The 22,701-nt window shown below is 38.8% G+C and overlaps 1 protein-coding gene across 1 annotated transcript in view; it reads right to left on the bottom strand.

The window, feature by feature from the left end:
* HMGCLL1 (3-hydroxymethyl-3-methylglutaryl-CoA lyase like 1) overlaps window positions 1-18,945 on the bottom strand; it is a 174,981-nt gene extending 156,036 nt beyond the window's left edge. The window contains exon 1 of the mRNA XM_004696344.2: window positions 18,790-18,945. Within this exon, the coding sequence (XP_004696401.1) occupies window positions 18,790-18,897 (108 nt within the window). The 5' untranslated portion in view covers window positions 18,898-18,945. The remainder of the gene's footprint in view (window positions 1-18,789) is intronic.
* Between the last annotated feature and the right edge of the window lie 3,756 nt (window positions 18,946-22,701).

Here is a 22,701-nt window from a genome sequence, read left to right as displayed (position 1 = left end):
ATGAAGTCTCTTTTCTTTGGACATATTATCTGTCAAGAGAGACTAGTCCCTAGAAAGGGACATCATGCTTTATAAAGCTGAGGGTCAAGGAAAAAAAAAAGCCTTAAACAATGGTTGCAACAAAGTGATCAAGCATAACAGCAATGGTGGGGATGATGCGGAATTTTGTTCTGTTGTATAGGCTGCTCTGAGCCACAGCTAAATTGCTGGCACCAAAAACAACAATGATTAACATAAGTGCACATATATTCCTATTCATAGACATACATAAAGACAATCATGCACTCACAGAGATAGGGATAAAGAAGGTACCATTTCAAATTGTATGTAAATATGCATGTACATGTTGATAAATAAGTTAAAATGTATTTAGCAAATTCAAGAAAAATAAATGCTTGTGTTCATAGTAAATAACACTATTTATAAATACTTGGAAAACATTCAAAGATTTGGACATTGTTTGCATGCTTGTTTAGGCTGATAGTTAATGAATCATAAATTAGTGTTTTATGCAACTATTTACATGTGCTGGGGGAGGGGCGATATGTTAAACCCCAAACAGGAAAGGTAACACACGTCCCAAAGACAAAATATAATTATTCTCAGACTTAAGGACTAGAGTTGGACTGGACTTGGATGCCTACTTGATATATAAGTACTTCTTGATATAAAAATATAAACCTCCTTTTTGTACATAGATGACTGCCACTGCATTTGTTTCTCGATTCAACCTGGCCTAACACACATATATTTTGAGTCATTAAATTACACCAAGTATTACCAATAATTACACATGACATTATCAAACCTATCTATATAAGAGTTGATCAGAACATTTTAAAGGATGTTATTTCATTTTCATTTCCAAACAAGCTGAGAAAAAGCTCCTGAGATTCTCGTGCCTTAATAAGAAGAGGCCAAAGTGGTATCAGATAGTTGGATGCTGTGAAGTACTGAGAGATACAGCCTTATGCTCTTGTGAAATGAAGGCAGCCCTTGGCCCTTTGAGGCTTAACTAGCACAGGGTGAAAAGAAGAAAAGATGTGCTACTGAAGCAGCTACCGGGGAGCTCAGGGCCACCTCAGCATCCAGGACCTTGACCCAAATGTTCAGAAATGCTAAGAAAGCATGGAAAGATGGCCAAGCCTCATGAAAGGAAGTTCTGTTATTATGTAAATGCAAATTTAAGTCATACCGTGACTGGCTCTGGTTCCTAAGTTCCACATTCCTCATAATAAAAGTAAGAATAAGAACCTTTAGAGAACCATAAATGTTCAAAAATGGCATAGCACCATTAATAATGTCACCCCCTGAAAACTGTAGTTGATATTACTATAATAATCAGTTATACCCATTTATAAAGACCTATTCATATAATTATATTAAGAGTTAGAGTTATTTGGTATTTTGTATTGAATCTAGTCTTTATTTTTTCCATCCAATAAATAAGTTACAAGGATAGAGTAGTTGTAGCAAAATAACACAAAAGCCCTTCAAAAAGTTAATGGAGAAAAAATGGAACTGAAAGATAATTGACTATTTTCACAAACATTTTGAAGGCCTTGTTAACATCATAACTAAATAATGCTTCTCTGATTAAACATTTTATTAAATAATTATGTATTTCCAAACAATAGGTCAACATCTACATGCAATCTTTAAAGAAGGAATCGATTTAAAAGACAGATCCAATGCTCCCAGAGAAAGATCCAGTGTTCTGGCAATCACGTACAAGCTTATGTTCTATCCCTTCTAGCTCAAGGGTTTTTTGCTTGTTTGTTTGTTTTCTTTCAAGATATTTTAGAGCATATATTCTGCAGTAATATTAAATTAAATATTGAAATATGTATAAAGGAATGGGGACTAAGTGATAGCAGACATTCATGGGTGAAACTTGAATAACTACATCTGTTTCTCCGCAGGTCTTGCAAGTCTTTTAAAAACAGCTCTAAAAGCTATGCAAGCAAGGCCACAAATTACCCTCAGCTTTTGCGTGCTGACCAGTTCACCGGTCTCTGCAAAATGGAAGGCTTGAACAGTCCCGTAACATTTTCAAAATCAGGAAATTCTCGGCCCTTACATCAAAATTCTCAAAAAGTAGAAATTGTGTCTAGCTAAAATAAGACTTATATTTTGACTTCAGAATTAACCTATGATCAGCTAGTATTTCACAGTGAAGTGAATACAGATTTAGTTTTTTGGTTTTGTTTTGTTTTTAAGCCAAAAACATTACAAAGTGAATACCAGACCCTGTACCCCCAGTGGGTTACAGATGTATGAAAGTGGTGGCAGGGAGCCACTCCATTTCCTTCACAATCCAAAACCATTTGGAAGGAAAACCCAGAAGGAAAGACGTGGGACAGACATGCTCTCCTTGGGGTTTCTGATCTCCTTCTTTGCCAAGCTTCCTAGACCCCACTGCTTATTAATAAGGTTCACCAAAAAGACTTTATAAAATGCTGAATTCATAGAGCGAAATGTCTAGTAAAGGCGGCTTTATGTGGTTGGAGTTTCCTGCATCTGCGTTTTCCTACTTCACAAATCCAAGGAAGTGTGACTTGGAAAGTTCCAAGCATACAGTGCCATTTGATGCACTTACCATCAGTGGGAGACTGAGCCCTCGTGCTGAATCCCAAATCCTAGATCACAGTTTAGACGCTGCAGTGGAGAAACTACATAACCCTGTGGGTATCATGAACCCCCTCGGTGTTTCTTCTCCTTCTCCTATAAAGCAGTCATGTGAAGATGCATCTTGCACACCGAGTGAACTCATTAAGCTGAAACTCAAACAAGGAAAATGAATGGAAGCTCAATTCTACTTTCTCTATCTTTTAAAACAGTAGTCAGAAAGAAAAAAAAGGGGGATGTGAGGTTAGATTTTAACACTTCCTAAAATTATCACCAGGATTTAAACACAGACATATTTTCAACTATAAAAAAATAAGATAAGAGATCAAAGTACTACGCATGTTGCTGTTAGGTGCCCGCCAGTCAGTTCCAATTCAGAGGGACGCTATGTACAAAAGAATGCAACACCACCCAGGTCTCACCATCTCCTCTTGCTATGCTGCAGCCCACTGCTGCAGTCCCTCTGTCCGTCCATCTCGTTGAGGGCCTTCCTCTGTGTCAGTGGCCCTCCACTTTGCCAAGCACGATGTCCTTCCCTAGCAGGACTGGTCTTTCCTGATAGTATGTCCAAAGGACATGGGACAAAGTCTCACCATCATCGCCTCTAAGGACCATTCTGGCTCCATTTATTTATTACAAGAGAGATCTGTTTATCTTTTGGGCAGTCATGGTACTTTCAATATTCTTTGTGAACACCATAGTTCAAAGGCATTGATTCTCTTAGGTCCTTGTTATTCAGTGTCCAACTTTCACATGCATATGAGGCAAATGAAAATACTGCGGTTTGCGAGAGGCACACCTCTGTCCTGAAAATCACCTCCTTGCTTTCCAACACTTTAAAGCAGGTTTGTGCCACGGATTTACCCAATTCAGTGTGTCATTTCATCTATTGACTGCTGCTTCCATAAGAATTGATTGTGGACCTATGCAAGGCAAAATCCTTGAAAACTTCAATAATTCAGTGTTTCTCTATATCAAAGTTGATTTATATTCAGGATTGATTAAAAAAAGGAAAGAAACATGAGACTTCCTTCGACAATCTCAAAACCTAATCATACATGAGAATCAATACTGTAAAGGATGTTGATTCCTCCCGAGGAGCGGCTGGTGGTCTTGAACTGCTGACCTTGCTGATCACAACCCATCTCATAACTTCTACACCACCAAGACTGCCTTCGTTGAGAAGATTTCAATAAAACTGTATAAATATTACATAAGAAACAGCCATTTCAATCTATTCAGCCATATTTGGTAAGGCCTTTAGGCTCCTAACCAAAAGGCCAGGAGTTTGAAACCATCAGTCTGTCTGAGGGAGAAAGAGGAATCTTTCACCTCCCTTCAAGATTTACAGTCGTGGGAAGCCATAGGGCAGTGCCACTCTGTCCGAGAGGTCGCCATGACTTAGAATGGACTAGATAGCAGTGAATCTGCTTGTGTTTTATTTTGTTTTCTGCTTCAATTCAGCCATCCAGGATTAGGGTGAGGCCATTAAGAGGCAAAGGATATAAGAGATGCACAGATTTTTATACCTCTATAAGAAAGTGATCAAATCAAAATAGAAAAAAATTAATATTTATTAGTATTATAGGACCTTTTAATCTGTATATTTTGTTTCCCATAAGATAGAAAGATAGATAAGTTGGGATATGTATACTTACACACACACATATACATACACATATGTACATATGAATACATCTATATTCATGATAGTAATTTTGTCCATAAATCTTCATCCATATTTTTCTGCTAGAAGGATCTTCAATCAGTTCAAATCCCACTTGTCATTAATTCCTAAGCACAAAATGAGAACACATGTGCAGACCTGTGTTCTAATTGAATTACATACATTGGGGCTTCTTCCCTAGCTACACTGGTGTACACTTCTTATTAAACCACTGTGTATTGTGATTGTGAACCCAGGGTAGATACAGAGTTTAAATATAGATAAGAGAAAAAATAAGCCATTTAATTTAGACTAGCCAGTATTTAAGAGCCTCGCCCTGTGCCCCTTAATGAATAACTAAAAATGTAAACCTCTGTAAACCTAAATGGTTGGACACTGAATAGGAAGACCAAAGAAAAATCGATGCATTTCAACTATGGTCCTGGCAACAAATAGTAGAAGTACCATGGACTGTACGAAGACAATTAAATCTGTCTTGGAAGAAGTAGAGCCAAAATGATCCTTAAAAGTGAGGACGGAACGACGTCATCTCACATACATTGGATATGTTATTAGGAGAGTCAGGCGCTGGATAAGAACAACGTGGTTGCTAAAGGGGAGGGGCAGCCAACAAGAGGAAGGCCCTAGACAAGATGGACTGACACAGCAGCAGCAGCAATGGGCATCACATAGCCCATGTGAGGATGGAGCGGGATGGACAGAGCAGTCTCGTCTGTTCTAGTGGACACAGGGTTGCTATGAGTCTGGACAGACTCTGCAGCAACTACCAACCCTAAACATATGCTTATCTTCCTATACAATACTCCTTACAGAATTTCTGATTCGAAATAATGTTTCCGGAACTTAATTAATAGTATTCCTACGTGAAACCAAGTGAAAACCAGCAAATCGATATGGTAGGTACTGGAGAAATCATTTTAAAAGCTACAGTGCTCACTGAGGAATAAATTTCGATTGCTCAGATAAATAAGTATACCTAAGCTTAAAAGGGAAGATGGCAAATATTCATTCAGTAATTATAAAATGACTTTCTGCTTCCTGAGAGATTATGATTAGGCTTTATGTAATAATAACTATAAAAATGGTAATATCCCAAAGTGTCCTGAGGGTGTCTGAAAAGTACCCTCATGTAATTGTCTACAAAATCAAATACCTAAGCAAGGGAAGATATCTTACATCTCGGAAGCAGTCAGGTGTATAGGAAACAAAGAGAAAGCAAGTCTTTCCTAATGACATTCAAATTTCTGAAGCATCATCTCGACCAAACAAAATATTTCCAGAAGTCAATTTAGGCCAGCCACACAGCCAAGTTGTGTGTCCTACTTAAGTCAAAACTGTACACAACAGCAGGAGAAAACCGGACAATCCGGGAGATGGCTCTAACTCTTCTGGCTTTACAGAAGTAGGACAGTGATTTTGTAATCAGAATTTTTGTTAAAATAATATCCTCAAATTGGATGAGTTTGCTTTATCTCCGAAAGACCATCTGTTAGATGAAAGTGACACATAAAGGTTTGGGTCTGCATGAGTCTAGCCCCCTTATTGATTTGGGAAAAAAGAAACAACAATGAAAGCCAAGCTTGGGGGGTGGAAGGGAGCAGACCAGCAGGGAAGGGTCAGGGAAAGTTGTAGCACACGCTGAATAGGCATAGAGGAAGCCAGAAGACTTGGAGGAGCTCAGAGCTGATGTAAAAAACAAGCACACGGAAGGGGGATGGGGAAAGGATGTAAAAGCCAGCTGGAATCAGAGAAAGCAAGGAAATCAGGAACAAACAGAAATCCAAGGACAGAAAGTATCAAAGATTGAAGGGAACAGGAAATTTATTGGAAACCAAGATGTTTTTCCTTTTGCATTCAATGAAATTCTATTCCAGGCAGAACTCTAGTCTTAAACCCAAAGAAGATAGAAAAGAGTTTGAAACTCATAGGAGTCTTTCATGTGCTGGACGCAGCCAGCCAGGAGCTCTAGAAAGACAAGAGTAGTGGAAGCCTGATATGACAGCAAATCCAACGACAGTAGCTACAGGGATGGAAGCGTAGCAGTGGCACCAGCACAGTGTTTTCCAAAATTCAAAAGGGTCACTGCCATCGAGTCGATTTTGACTCACAGCGATCCCACAGGACAGAGGAGAACTGGCCCAGTAAGTTTCCCAGGCTTATGATGGGCAGAAAGGCTCATATTTCTCCTGTGGATCTGCTCATGAAGGCTAACTGCTGACCTTGTGTTTAGCAGTTCAATGCAGAATCTGCTATCCAAACAAGGCTTCTTCTTTCCATTTTTTTTCTCCCTCTTTGGGTTTTTGAGACTATAATGCTTTATGGGAGTCCTTTGGAGAGCCTTGTGGTTTTGAATCACTGGCCTTGTGGTCAGCAACACAACGTGTAACCCACTACATCACCGGGCTTCTCCAATTGTGTCAGATAAGCAAATACTATTCATATTTTGAGAAGTGATTATACTTATATGATTTATGACTTATTTGTGTACATTGTTGTAGACATACTCCTTAGGGCTTTCTAGACTATAATTTTGTAAAAACTTTTTATTGGGGGCTCTTTCAGCTTTTATAAGAATCCATACATCCAATGTGTCAAGCATATTTGTACATATGTTGCCATTATCCTTTTCAAAACAAACATTTGTTTCCACTTGAGTCCTTGGTATCAGCTCCTCATTTTTTTTTCTTCCCCAACCCTCCCACCCTCATGAACCCTTGATAAATTATAAATTATTATTATTTTCATACCCCACACCATCTGCTGTCTCCCTTCACTCATGTTTCTGCTGTTTGACACCATGGGGTAAAGTATACATCGATCATTGAGATCAGCTCTCCTTTTCTCCCCCATCTTCCCCCTTACCCTCACGGTATTGATACTCCCATTATTGTTCCTGAGAGGTTTATCTGTCCTGGATTCTTTGTGTCAAGAGCTCTTACCTGTGTCTGTGTCCATGCTCTGATTTACCGGGATTTGTAAGGTAGAACTGGGATCATGATAGTGGGGGGAGAAAGCATCAAATGCTTTCCAAATTTATGCAAAATAAAAACAAACAATACTTGGGCTCCTATTTGGAGCACTAAACCAGAATTTGCAGCACATACAATAAGCACCTCCATCACTACAGTTAACATTTTCTTTTTATTGATTGTAAATCAGATGGCAGTTCAAACCTCACAATAGCTTGCCCTACCCCCTTTGGTTTTTGTGTTTTTTGCTTTTCTTCCACTTGCAGAACAAATTTCCTTTCCTGCACTCACCTTAACAGCTGTCTGTCCTATAATCCATGGCTTTCCCTTTCCTGTCTTTCCTTCGCACCACTGATAATCATCAAAGTCCATTTCTCTGGGTACAAAAACATTATCTTGTTTTCCTTTTATAACAATGATCTCATACAATATTTGTTCTTTTGTGTTGATTAACTTCACCCAGGATAATGTTCTCCAAATTCGTCCATGTCATGAGCTGCTTCACAATTTTATCAATGTTCTTTAATGTTGTGTAGTATTCCACTGTGTGTATAAACTAAAGTTTATTTTTCCATACTTCCACACATGGGTATTTAGATTGTTTTCATCTCCTTGCTATTGTGAGCAATGCTGTGGTGAACATGGTCAATCAGTAAATATTTTGAGAAACACTAGTACAGTGGTGAAAATTGTGGGCTGTGGAAATAAAAACACCTGAGCTCAAATCCTATCTCTGCTATTCACTAGCAGTTGACATTTTGCTATTTTGAAAGATGTTTAACTTTTTGCAACTCAGTTGTTGTGAGAATTAAATGAGTTGTTCTATGTTAATTGGTTAAACTTTACCTAGTACATATGGATAACTCAATAAGGTAGACATATTGCTATAAAAGTCCTTTGAACATGAAACTCCTTTGAGATAACATATTTTAATTGATTAAAGATGAAGAGGTTCTAAAACAGATATATATCTTTAAAAATCACTAGGATCCCTGCCATCAGTATGCAAAGGCAGGTGTTTCACTTTCTGTAAGCCAGCCTATGAATAGGCTATATATACCTAAAGCTTTTAATATGAAAGGATATACAGTAAATCCAAATTAAAGTATACCCCGTGCCGTAAAATCCCCAAACTTGAGACATGAAATGTAATTATTCCATGGTTTGTCTGATGTTGGGTTGTGAACAGCAAGGTCAACAGATCAAACCCACTAGCCATAATACCTACCAGAAATGAGGCTGTCTACACCCAGAAATATTTACAGTCTTGGAAACTCTATCAAGGGTCATGATGAGTCAGAACTGACTTGATAGCAGGTGATTTTGAAACAACTCAATGAAACTCACATCTACTACCAAACTATGGAGACTTATTTGATTGGTAACCCACCTTATTTTGAAATCCTATTCCCTTTAAGCACTTCCTATGTTTCTTTTTCCCTATGTTTTATACCCAACAATTATCTGCCTTTCTAAGCCATTATTTCAAGCATCCCAAGCCTCCTCCATTATACTAAGTGTCAAGTCTGTTTTCTCCTGTGGAAACCCAGTACTAAAATCAACTAGCTCTCAACAACTTTACCTAACATTCCCATTATCTCCATACCTCAACTGAGCCAAGCCTAGCTGTAAGTTTCTCAAGTACATTGCTTGATCTCTTACCCCCTGACTTAGCAAAAGGAGACATAGCAAAATGAGGTATCTTTAGCTTTCATTACTTCTTGAAGGTTGCTACTTCTTTTTAATATATGAAACCTCTTCTCTTCTAAGATCCTTGGCTTTTGGTCACACTGTCCGTTATCCCTGCTTAACAACTTGAATAATTCATGTACCAATATCATTTCCATGATTGCTTTCACCCCAAACGTGGATGCCCTTCTTTGGTGTGTTCAAATATCCTGGCAGACCTAACATCCAATTTCAGACTTTGTGAAGCATAGTGGTTATAGGTTGGGCTGTCAACCCTAACCTCAGCAGTTCAAAACCACTAGCTGTATCATGGCAGAAAGATGAGTCTTTCTACTCCTTTAAAGAGTTCCAGTCTCAGAAACTACCCAGTCCTATACAGTCATTATGAGTCAGAGTTGACTCAATGTCCATGAGAACTTTATCAGCCTTACTCATTGATCAGCTTTTCAAAGAAAACCACTGGACGTTTAATGCCTTCCAGCCATTAACCTACATCATTGTTATTTGGAGCTTGCTGTTGCTTGAGACTACTTTCCTATTAAGTCGCTAAACAAATATTCATACTTTCAACTTTCTTACTTAGTTATATCTATTAATTAAATCCTTGCCTTCCAGAGTACAAGTCTTTGATGTCAACAAATGAGGGTAATTTTCCAGGTTCCATGCTATTTGAGAAACCATGATAAAATTGGTATTTCCCAGGTAAATTAGTTAATTACGTGGCATATGTCTTTTTGCGCTTTGCACCAAGGATTCCCACTGAAAGGCATACTTGAAGTAAAATAATAGAGACATGGATATGGTTGATCTAAAAAACTTTAATTTAAAAATATGAAAAAGGGGCCTTCTCCATGTTGCTTGCTGGTAATCTACTCTGCTTGCCGGATCCCAGCCATTTGCCAAAGATCTGCAGAGAGTCCACTTTATGAAAGGAAATACAAGAGGTAAGGGACAAGGCAGCATAAGTGAAAAACTTGGTAAAAGACCTTAATACAAGCTGGAGGATGTGGACAATCACATTAGGGACCTCAAAGATAGCCAAGTTCCCTGCTTCAGCTGGCAAGGCTCACTTCCTGCAAAACATCCCTAAGCAGAATCCACATGGACCTCCCCTGATGCAGCCCTGGGTGCTAAAGCAGCCATGTGAAGACCCCTGCCAGGACTGAGATGCTTACACACTCACTGATTCTGCTTTCCTCCTGCAGTCAGTGTCATTGCACGTGTTTTGTGAGATTGAGGAGGACTGTGTAGACTGGTGTTGGACATATGGGCAAATGTTGGGCCTATGGGTTTGGGAAGCACTGGTTTGGAACGCTTTCTCAATGTACACTTAACCTTTATGCAAAATTCTCTCTTATACATATGAGTTTCTGTGGATTTGTTACCCTAATTTACCCACATTGTCACACCAAGTAAAATTCAACAAAGGAGAAAGACAATCAAACAAGATAATCAAAGAAGCTGAAGAAAGTCCAAGAACAATGAGAGACCAATGAAGAGAAGCAATATTTGAATAATAGGGATACCACAGCAAGACATAAGAAGATATAAACAGCCAAAATAGCTGTTTATAAAGGAATTCTTGGGAAAAAACTTCCCCAATTTAATGAAGGATAATCAGACAATCATCCAGGCAGCAGAGAGGTCACCAATTAAACTCAACCTCCAAACGAGCACACTGAAGCATAGTGGAGTCAAATTATCCAACTTTGAGGAAAAGGAAAAAAATCATAAGAGCAGCTAGAGAAAAAAATACACTTGCCTGTAAGGGTAATCAGATAAGAATATGCTCATATTTATCAGCAGAAACCATGAAGAAGAGGAGCGGATGTAGTAGAATATTCTGAAAGTTGAAGGATAATGATGGTAACACAGAAGTCTTTAATCCATCAAACTCTCCATCAAAATAGACAGAGAGTAAGAGTTTTCACAGATCAGTAAAAATTTAGAGAATACGTTAAAAAAAACCAGCACTACAAAAATCACTTTCCAACTCAATTTGGACAGATGAACAACATCCACAAAGAACGAACATGAGGCCACCACTTAGTGTAACACTATTCAGAGGCCAATACACTGAAAGCAATCCCCAAGTTGTCTTTGACTCAAAGGTGAAAAGTAGGGAAGAATGAATCCCCAAAACATATACACAATACATAGCTAAGGAGGGAGGGAGGAAAATATCTAACACCAAAGAAGCAAAATGAACTCACCCATTAAAAGACAAAGGCTAGTAGATTGGATTAGGAAACAAAACCCGTCAAACTGTTGTCTGCAGGAGACACATCTGAAGCTCACAAACAAACAGCGGTTGAGGATCAAAGGATGGTGAAAAGTAGATCAAGCTAATGGCAATCAGAAAAAAGCAGGAGCTGCAATTCCAATCTCTGGCAAACTCGATCTCAAGGTGCAGGACATAACAAGAGATAAGCATGGGCACTATATAATGCTTAAGGGATCAGTAGACTAAGAACCAGTGAGCATAATAAACATAAGTATGCCCAACATATGATCCTTGAAATTTGTCAACCAAATCTTCAAAAGATGAAAAGAGAAATCACAGAATCAACAATCATAGTAGGAGATTTCAATACACTACTCTCCAAGAAAGACAGATTGGTGGGGCAGGTGCGGGGGTGCGGGGGTAGGGAGATCCACAAGGAGGCTTCAGAACTAAACAATAATTAGGCAACTCGACCTGATAGACACATTCAGAGCTCTCCAAACAACTGCAAAGAAATCACATTCTTTTTAAGTGCATATGGTACATATTTGAAAATCGATCACATGCTGGCGCACAAGTTAAGTTTGAATAAGTTCAAACATAGAGGTCACGCAGACTTCCTTCTTTGACCACTACACCATAAAGCTGGAAAGCAACAAAAGAAAGATTTTTTTTAAAAAGGGCAAATATTTGGAGTATAAGCTCCTTTAAAAGGAGCTGGTACTGGCCCAAATTAGAGATGAAATTAGAAAGTTTCTAGAAACTAATGAGAAAGAGAATACAACATACCCAAGCCTATGAGGTATAGCAAAGGCAGTTATCAGTGGATGTTTGATAGTGACAAATGCACATATGAAGTAGGAAGATAGACTCATCAGAAAACCTTCAGCAGTTGAATGATAAAAATCCTGGTGGAGATAAATAAGTGGGAAAGCAAAAAGAATGGGAAAAATCAACACAGCAAAAAGCTGGTTCTTCAAATGTATTAACAGAATCCACAGACCATTAGCAAACCTAACAAAAGATAGGAAGGAGCAGATGTTAATATCCAGGATAGAGATGAAATAGGGGAAATTCCAACTGGTCCTAATGAAATGAAAAGACTAATTACACAGTACAAGAAAGGTCTGTACTCCAAAGAATACAACCAGTTGGAGGACATGGACAAATAACTAGGAAAAGAAACCCTCCTCAGATTATCTCATATAGATGTCAAGGACCTGACCAGACCCTTAGCAAAAGTAGAAATAGATATGGTTACCAAGGAACTACTAACTGAAATTGTTCTGGCCCAGGTGGCTTCTCAGGAGGATTCTAAAAAGCATTAAAGATAGAATAACATTAATTCTACACAAGCTATTCAGATCATAGAAAAGGACAGTAAGCTCTCAACACATTTTATGAAGCTAGTATAACAGTGACACCAAAACGGAGCATGGATTCCACAAGATTAGAGAACTATGAGCCAATATCTCTAATGAAATTTAAAAATTGGCATTTTTATTCCAACAATGGCAGATGAGCATGCACTGAACATACCTCACACTGTAAACAGTTTAGAATTTGGATAAAATATTAACAAAACAAAAATCCCCACTGCTTGATAGCCTTACAGATCTGAAAAGGGTGTGGAATCCAGGGGCCAACACAGATGAAGAGCATTAGGTGTCTGACCTAAGAGTCAGAATCCCTTTTTTTCTAAAGAAAATTTCCAAATTCACTCCAACATGTGAGAGGCTATGAGAATAATTATAGATTTTAATAAGTTTGGTCTAAGGAAGACAAATTTTGAACTCAGGTCACAACCAGAAAGTCAGACTCTGGAAAATACCTAGAAATTTAATTAGAACTCAGGAAGGGTTATAAACTAAAAGAATGAAGAGGTAGGGGAAAAAATGAGCTCTCACAACTTAAGGTGTCCCAGATTCAAATGAACCTAAATCACTAATGGACTTAAACCGATGATGTCATGGTTAAGAGTCAGACTGCCACCCACAAACCAGCAGTTGACCAACCACAGACCAGACCAACTGCTCTGGGGGAGAAAGATGAAATTTTCTAGTCCTCTGAACAGTTTCTGTCTCAGAAACCCACAGGACCAAGTTCACCCTGTCCTGTAGGGTTACTGTGCATCAGAATCGACTGGCAGTAAATTTGTTCTGGTTTTGAAACTGTGCCAGAGGCAATGAAATATTTTCTGGAAAAGAATATCATAATTCTAAGATTGAAATGAGAGTATCATTACTCTCAGAGAAGCCTTCATGGCATAGTGGTTACATGTAGGGCTGTGACTTGAAATGTTCACAGTTCAAAACCACCAGCTGCTTCTAAGGAGAAAGACAGGGCTTTCTACTCCCATAAAGGGAAACTCAGTTCTACCCTGTCCTATAGATTCATTATGAGTCAATATCAACTCAAAAACAGTGAGTATCGTTCTCATAACAGATATAACACAATAAAATGTTATTAGATAACCAATTAGAGATCTAAATATTGGATTTGCCAGATATAAAATTTAAATGAACTCTAGTAACTGATGAAACGTTAACAAATAATCAAGAAATACATGGAAGACAGAGAACTGTGGCAATGACTTAAAAGCTCTAAAAATAATCACATGGAAAATTTACTCATTCCAAACATAGTAAAATTAATGAATTGAATAAGAATTTGAAAAAAACCATGAAGAGATAATTAGTAATATGGAAGTTGGTGAAAAGAAAATATTCCAACTGACTAAGAAGAAAAGCAAAAGGAAAGAGTGCAGGAAAAATATGAGAAATGAGTGAGACACCAGAAAAGGTCTAAGATTCATCAAACTTTATATCCAAATTATTAGGGGGAGGGGGGAGGACCAACATAGTGTTTGAAGAGAAACTGATTCAATATTTTCCAAATTTGATAAAAGCCAACATGCAGCAAACACTATATATGCAAGAAATACTATGAATTATAGCCAGAAAAAAATACACCTAAAAAAGCCGTACCTATACGCATAACTGCCATACTGCTGCAAATCAAAGACAAAGCAAAAACCGGTAAAGCAGTCTCATAAGTGGACACGCCCTCACAGAAGGGTTTCAAGGAAGGGATGAGTCAACCAGGGTGCAGTATAGCACTAATGAAACACACAATATTTCCCTGGTTCTTTGAGGCTTCCTCATCTCCACTATCATGACCCCAGTTCTGCTTAGGGGTTTTCACTGGGGCTAGGTTGGAGCATGTACACAGGTATAGCTAGGAGCTCAGGACACATGGAATCCAGGTCACATAAACCCTTCAGGAACAGAAATGGGAATAGTGATACCAGGAGGGTAGAGGGAAGGTGGTGAGAAGTGGGGAAAGAAATCATGGGGGAAGGGAGACAGCAGTCGGTGTAAGATATGAAAATAATAATAATTTATAATTTAACAAGGGGTCATGAGGGTGGGAATGGGAGAGGGAGGGTAAAAAGAAGCGCTGATACCAAGGGCTCAAATAGAATGTAAATGCTTAGAAAATAATGATGGCAGCATGTGTACAAACATGCTTGATACAATTGATGTATGGATTGTTATAAGAGCTGTAAGTGCCCCCAATAAAATTATCTTTAAAAAAAGATATACATTATTGTCAAAGGATCAAAAATAATACTAATACCAGATTTCATTGTTTTCTGGCTTCTACTTATCTGTTGAGATGTATGTTGTTTTGTATTTTTGTAACACTTTTAATTCTACATACAGAACACATGTGTGAAGTCAATATTCATTCATATTATTGCATATGATGTACATATATTTAAACACTGAACACTAAAAATAATTTCAAGGAAAAGTGAGAAAAAGTGTCACCACTAGACCTAGACCTGTACATATATTGAAATCATTCTCTGGTTGAACAAAAATATTTCCAGATAAACAAACGGAGATGAAGGAAGTAAGAACAAAGGAAATAGAAAAGAGGTGCTGAAATATAAATTAATCTTAACTGTTCAAATGTTTTTAAGGCCGTCTATTCAATTCCACCTCATAGTGACCCCAAAGAACAGAGTAGAACTGTTCCCCGAGTTTTGTGAGGCTGTAAACCTTTGTGGATGCATTTAATTGCATACTGATAATTTATCAGGGAAGTATTTTCTCTAATGTTCAAACGGAAAATGTGAGGTCGACCGAGGTCATTTCCTGCACAAAGTAACAGAATAAGTTGGCAGAAAAAGGTCTAGACTTCTGATTTCCTAGTGCATACCACAGGACGTTCAAAACACTGCACATTGTGTCTCTCCCTCCTGCAATCAAAGTATCTCAAATCACCAACAGGCTCACGATGCTGCTTGCCAGATTTCACGGTGAAGAACTGGCTAACTTGCATGCGGTCTCTTCACATCTCCAGATCCCCTTTTAACTCTTTCCCCATCAACGGGAAGGAGGTTTTATGAGATGAAGAAATGACTCACCAACAGTAACAGTCTCTCTGTTTTCAGCACTCAGCTCAAACTATCGCCAGCATATCCTCGTTCTCATCGCTCTACTGTCCGGTTAACAAGTCTTGGTCATGTCCCTGCAATGTGTCAATCACTGTTTTGGTTCTGAAGAATTCTAAGTATGATATGATAGTCCTTAACCATGAAATACTTAAGGCCTAGCAATATAAGCACCCACCCATACATTCATTCATTCAACAAGGATAAACAGGCCACCTGAAATGATCCAGGCATTCTGTTAGATTCTGAGAATTCTATGATGAATTGTGTGTGTTGTGTGTGTGTGCATGCATGTCCACATGTATATTATGATGCTTAGACTCTGGTAATGGATGAAATACTAAAATGAATACAACACGAAACAAAAAATTAATATATAATTCACAGTATATAGATTGAATAATGTGCTATGCAATTGAAAGTCCAACAAGAGCTGTTTACTTCAAGAATGTGGGAAAAGTTTTATTAGGGGATATCATTTGAGTTGAAGAAGGCTTCAAAGAAAATTAACTGAAGGGCTTCTTCCTAGCAGGGGATGGGAGGGGGAAACCACACTTCCACAGGGAACATAATGTATTGGAGAATTCAAAGAAACCCACCAAGGGAGAAGCAGTGAGAATCAAATGGAATAATTTGAGATGGTGTTACAGAGATGTAATGGGCAGATCATTTAGGCCTTCAGGAAATACAAGGGTTGTGTTCATTCTCAAGAGTCATAGGATTCATGGAAGGCTATTTAACAGGGGGGTCATATGTATCTGTTTGAAATAGAAAACATCTTCTAGCTAATTGCATAGACAGCAAATTGAAGGAGGAGGAGAATACATACCTGCAGGAGGTCAGTAAGGAGATGAGGGCATGAGTCCAAACAGGAATTCATAGAGGGATCATCCCATTTTGAAGCTGGTGGTAACATGAAGTTCAAAGAATAGAGTAATTTGAGAGAAATTCAAGAGCTGAGATTGCAAAATTAAAGGAAGGAGTTCTTGGTCCGTGGCCTGTATAGCTAAATGAAAGGATGTGTTCCCTGTAGTAGAAAATATTGGAGAATGGCCAGGGATTCAGGATGGAGAATATGAATTCAATTTTTTAAATGTTGAATTTTTTGAATTGCTTCTGAGACATCCAAGTGATGATGCCAAGTAAGCAGCTGGATATGAGAACTGGAGCTTGGGGAAAGATGGGAATATAAATCTGGAAGACATTGATATACAAATGATAACTGAAACTGTGAGTGTGGATAAGAAGCCCTAGGAGAAGCATCGATAGCCGTGTATACCTGATTTAGCAGCCAGATAAAGGCCATTGAGCCTGACAAGGAGATGGGGCGTGAAATGAGGAAAGCTTTGTAAGAAGTCAAAGAAGGAGCTATGGTTAGTCAAGTGACAGGTGTCCTTGCTGCGATGACGGCAAATATGATGAAACTCAAGTTATGACAGTTCAACAAAATAGGAATCAAATCAGAATTGTGCATAAATCACAGTGAGAACACAGAAGTGGGCATCGACTCTGAAGGGAGAAAAAATATGGACTAAAGGAATGATTTTAAGCTCGGTTGAAGGATGCATGGGAATTCCCAGTCCAAGCAGTTAGTGATTTTTTAAAAAGCATTTTAAAAGATATATTTTGTTTTCTCAAAAAAGGAACAAAAGGTCTTCATTTACCTGATTAATGCCCCCAAATATTATAGCTTGCGTTCCTTAATCACTAAGCCTAGTCATTTCAGTTTACAGTGCCTACTCAAAAGGACAAGGCAGACATCCTCCCCAGCAGCCTATCCTTAATCACTGCCCCAAAGCCCACAAAATACATAAATCAGAACACAGGGCTCAATAGAGAAACTAATATTCACCCAGCAACAAAGTCTCTGATTTAGGGAATAAAGATAAAGGATTCCCAATTGCGTAGAACAGAACGGAAATGGAAGTTAAGAGCTTTAAAAGAAAAAATATTATGGAAAAATTAAAATTCAGTGTATAGACATGAAATAGAAAGACACGGGCGTGTTAAAAGATAGGGATGATTGTCCCCTCTACTCTTGTTAACACATTCAGGCTGTTTCTGAGTAAGATGACTCAGGCCATCTTCTAAGGAAAGAGGAGCCAACTATCCATTTTCAAATCGACAAACGTTGAATTTCAATCTGTAAAACTACGGTTACAACAGCATATACTGATATGCTGACCTGAGAATATGCAAAATGCAAAGCTACAGGAAAATAAGTATCTAACATCGGATGGTTGATTCACAGCTACAGCCATAGTGAACTGAAATGCTATAACAATTAATACTAGTTACTGTTTTTTAACAAAATTAACTAAGAGTAAACATTTTTACAGGTAGCACCAGTAGTTATAAAGTAGCATTCAAGCTCTTATAGTATCCCTCCATTTTTAATGGTTTAACTTTTATGTAACAACTATCAGTTATTTTTTATTTTTTGATTATTTTTTATTTGAAGTGTTTTCAAAAGATAAAGGAATTTCTTCACAGAAATGATCCTGTCCTTTGCCTGTTTCTTTTGTTTGCCGGTCTGAGAGTCTAAGGAGGCTGACACTAAGTTGACTGTTGTCTTAGTACGAACTTTTAGGAATCAAGTGGTACCAAGTTTTTGTTTGAAATTGTTACTATTCACAATCCATTCAAATATGTATTAAAACATAAGCTCGCCGGGAATGAATTAATGATCTGCTGGATAACTTCATTCCACCATACATGTTGGCTTCATTCATTTTTCTGTCTCCTGACAAACTGGTCTTGCTTACCCAGCACTAGGAGGAAACTGAGAATAAAGGGGCTTGCCTTGGAGGATTGCCCAAGGACACAAATACAATGTGTTGGTTGTAAGGAATAAATAAGAGACGGCACAGTTTTCTACAGGAGACCTGTACATGGCCATACGTAGGGACTTTACTGCTTATTATCTCGAAAGGCCAGCTGCACTCACAGAAACGATGATGGGAAAGCTAATTTTAAGAGGTGTGGCCTAACCAGACAAAACTGCAGCAGGAAAGGCCCTGGGGCCCAGGCGGTGCACGGAGGAAAGAGGGTACCAAGAGGAGGATAGGGGAGAAGCTGACTGGCAGCTGTGTCCAAGAGGGCGGGGACATCTGGAACCAAAAGCTGGTACCTGCGCGGGGTCCAGCGACCCTGCCACGGAATCCCCGATCCAGAGATGCTCTCGGAGCAGCTGTTGGTAGCTGAGGCAGTGTTTCACCGCGGAGGGCACATTCCCCATCGCAGGGCCTGGGGCTGCGGCAGCAGCAGGGGGTGCGGCGCGGGTACAGCGCTGGGGACTGTGCCAGCCACAGAATGCGCCTCCAGTGAGGGCGATGAGCACCAGCCCAGCTCTGCGCACTGCGGCGGCGCCAAGGGGCGGGCAGGGAAGCTGGGCGGTGGCCACGCTGCGGGATAAAGGGTACAGGGGCCACCTGCACAGGATGCTGGGAACCTGTGGAGAAGAACCAATCGCACTCCCATAGACACACAGAGCTGCCTGCATCTGCATCGCCCCACTGGTGCCGGCTGTGTGGAAGGGAATGGGTCTAAATCAAGAGAAGGGGGCATGTGTGTATGTGTGGTTGAGTTTTTTCATTCGCAGTGACACCTTTCGTGTAAATTTGTCTAGCTGTGAGCTCAGTTGAGTTTATACGGATGACAATATGTATAAATATTAAATATGTGTACATTCAGTTGAAGCTGTTTAAAATACATGTAAAATAGGACAATTAATAAATAAGGCAGGGGGGTATATTTGTAGGAAGATATCACAGGTACCGACGCAAATTGGGACTGCAGTGAAATCAAGCTAGATAACAGATGCATTGAACAAAATTGTGGAACCCCTAAAGGTTTTGTGGTTCACACTTCAAATTGTAAACAAGTCCTTAAGAGGAAACTTGAGAGGGCATACTTTAGGAAAAGAATCTTAACACAGACCACCTGCCCTGCCCCTGCCCTTTTGCCATCACACTTATTATGCCCTACTGTTAAACTCAGCCTGCGTTCAGTACCCTGAATATACATAGTCGCCAAGAATAACCATGTTGGAGATCTCCCAGAGGCCCAGCCAGGTGTCCTTGACCAGTTGACCCTTTTGGCTACTACAGCAAACGTAAATCTGGAGTGGGTTACTATCACACCGTTGCATAATGGATAACAGCATCCAAAGACAACTTTGTAACAATTGTGATAAGAGTTGTATGAGCCCCCAATAAAATGATAAAAAAAAAAAACAAATAAAGAAACACAAAGTGTTAGATGGAAGGCATTTCATAACCAGAAGAGACAAACAAACCACCCTTACCCCTGTGTGGAGCGAAGCCTCCACTAGTTAAGCAAAAAGAAGGTTAAAGAAAAATGGCCAAAATTTGGGGAGGTCACATGCATATTATTTCAAGCGGTCACAGGGCAGAGCAAGAAGATGAGATTATAGCGCTCACAGAGCTATAAAGCAGGAGGGCTGTTCTGGAGTGCCTGCTCTGAGCTGCCAAAGCGAAGCCTTGCCATCACTGGACACCTTTACAATGTCTCAAGGCACCAAAATTCCCAGGTCCTATTTCCCTAGACATGAAAACCAACTCATAGAACTAAATCTCTCTTATATATTGTTTTTGACAAGGCTAGCTTATTATTGTTTTTCCATCATTGACAAAATGCAACATAATGTATGATTGGGAAGACTATAACAGAATTATATAACTGAAAATATAGCATTTGAAAGATGCTAAAGGGATCCATCAGGAACAAAAATCAATTTGCACAGAGACCTTAATAATGGAGTCAATTATTAAAAACATCAATAATTTTGACAATGTTATGGAAATAAAGTCTTAAATTGTGGAAAACATAGCTTCAAATGTAAGCCAATTAGAATTTGATGTCTGTCCTGATATGGAGAAAAATAGACATTAAAAAGAAGATTTACTGCTGAATGGTTCTCTAAATCAGAAGTCTCAGAAGATTGTATATACAAATTTATTGACTTTAGTAATAGACTTTTTGTAATATTGAAATATTTGTTGATAATTTTAAATGACATTGTTGTCCCATGCCATCCAGTTGGTTCCACATCATGGCGTAAAAGAATGAAACCCTGCCCAGTTTCGCACCATTCTCACAATGGTTCTAAAAATTGAGCAGTTGCATTCACTGTCAATTCATCTCCTTGAAGGCCTTCCTCTTTTTCACTGCCCCAATACTTTACTCGGCGTGATGTCTTTCTCCAGGGACTGTGTCTCCTTACAACATGTCCAAAGTCTTGCCATCCTCGCCTCTAAGGAGCACTCTGGCCATACTTCTTCCAAGATAGATTTGTTTGTCCTTTTGGCAGTCCATGGGACTTTCAACATTTTTCACCAGCACCACAACTCAAACACATCCATTCTTCCTCAGTCTTCCCTATTCAATTTTCAAATTTCACATGCTGGTGAGGCAATCGAAAATTCCATGGTTTGAGTCTGGCCCATCTTAATCCTCAAATACTCTAAAGAGGTCTTTAGATAAATCTAAAGAGATTTAGCCAATGCAATATATCATGTCATCTCTTAACTGCTGTTTTCATGCATATTGATTGTGGATCCAAGCAATATAAAATCCTTGACAACTTCAGTCTTTCTCCACTTATCTTGATATTGGTCCAGTTATGAGGATATCCTAGTGGTCCAGTATGAGTGTTTTAATTAAGTTATGATCCATACTAAAGGCTAAACTCCTTGATTTTCATCAGCAAGTACTTCAAGTCCACCTACTTACTTTCAGAAAACGAGGCTGCGTCCTCTGCAAACCGCAGGCTGTTATTAAGCCTTCCCCTCATCTTGATGCTGCGTTCTTCTTCATGTAGGCCAGCGTCTCGGATTATCTGCTCTGGGTATACAGCCGTCTTGCACAACTTTCCTGATTTTAAACCATGCGGTATTCCCTTGTACTTGTGCAGCTGCCTCCTAACCCATGTACAAGTCCCACATGTGCACAATAAAGTGTTCTGGGGGGAAAAGTGTTTGGAATTCACATTCTTCTCAAAATTATCCATATTTCGTTATGATCTACTCAGTCGAATGCATCTGTATTGTCAAGGAAGCACAAGGAAGCATCTTTCTGGTATTCTTTAAGATAAGATCCACCTTACACCAGCCTCTTCTGAATCTACCCTGAACCTCTGGAAGCTCCCTGTGAATGTACTCTTGGTGGATGATTTTCAGCAAAATTTTATTTGCTAGTGACAGTAATGATATTACTCTAAAATGTGGGCATTCTATTGGGTCAACTTTCTTTGGAATGGGCACAAATATGGATCTCTTCCAGTCAATTGGACAAGTAGCTGTCTTCCAAATCTCTTGGAAGAGACTATTACGTGATTTTAATGCTTCATCAGTTTCCTGAAACATCTTAATCGGTATTCAATCAATTCCTGCAGTCTACTTTTTGACTAGTGCCTATAGCGCAAGTTGAACTTTTTCCTTTAGCACTGTTGGTTCTTGCTTATATGCTATCTCTTAAAATGGCTTAATGCAGACAAGTTCTTTTTGATACAATGACTGTACTTTTTCTGTCTTCTTTGTTGCTGTCCGCATCATTCAATATTTTACCCATAGAATCTTTCAATATTGCAATTTTGAAGCTTATATCTATTTTTTGAGTTCTCTTAATTTAAGATATGCTGAGCGTGTTCTTCCCTTTTAGTTTTCTAACTCTAGGTCTTTCCACATCTAATGATAATATGTGACTTTGTCTTCTCAAACCGATCTTTGAAATTTTCTATTCAGTAATTTTAACTTCGTCATTCCTTTTATCTGTCTTAGCAATTCTATGATGAAGAGTGAGTTTCAGAATCTCTTCTGACATCCACTTTGATTTTTTCTTTCTTTCCTGGCTTTTCAATGATCTTTCGCTTCCTTCATTTATGATGATCTTGAAGTCATCGCAGAGCTCCTCCTATCTTACGTTGTTATTGTAAATGTATCCAGTCTGTCCTTGAGATCTTCTCAAAATTCAGATGAGAAATAATCATGGTTGTTTGGGGGGCTCTCATGGACTTGTGTTA

This window comes from Echinops telfairi, unplaced genomic scaffold (genome assembly GCF_000313985.2).
Source record: "Echinops telfairi isolate 266 unplaced genomic scaffold, ASM31398v2 ScPeMD7_3533;HRSCAF=4204_1, whole genome shotgun sequence".
NCBI lineage: Eukaryota > Metazoa > Chordata > Mammalia > Afrosoricida > Tenrecidae > Echinops > Echinops telfairi.
The sequence above is the reverse complement of the archived record's forward strand: the minus strand, read 5'-3'. Positions and strand labels throughout refer to the sequence as shown.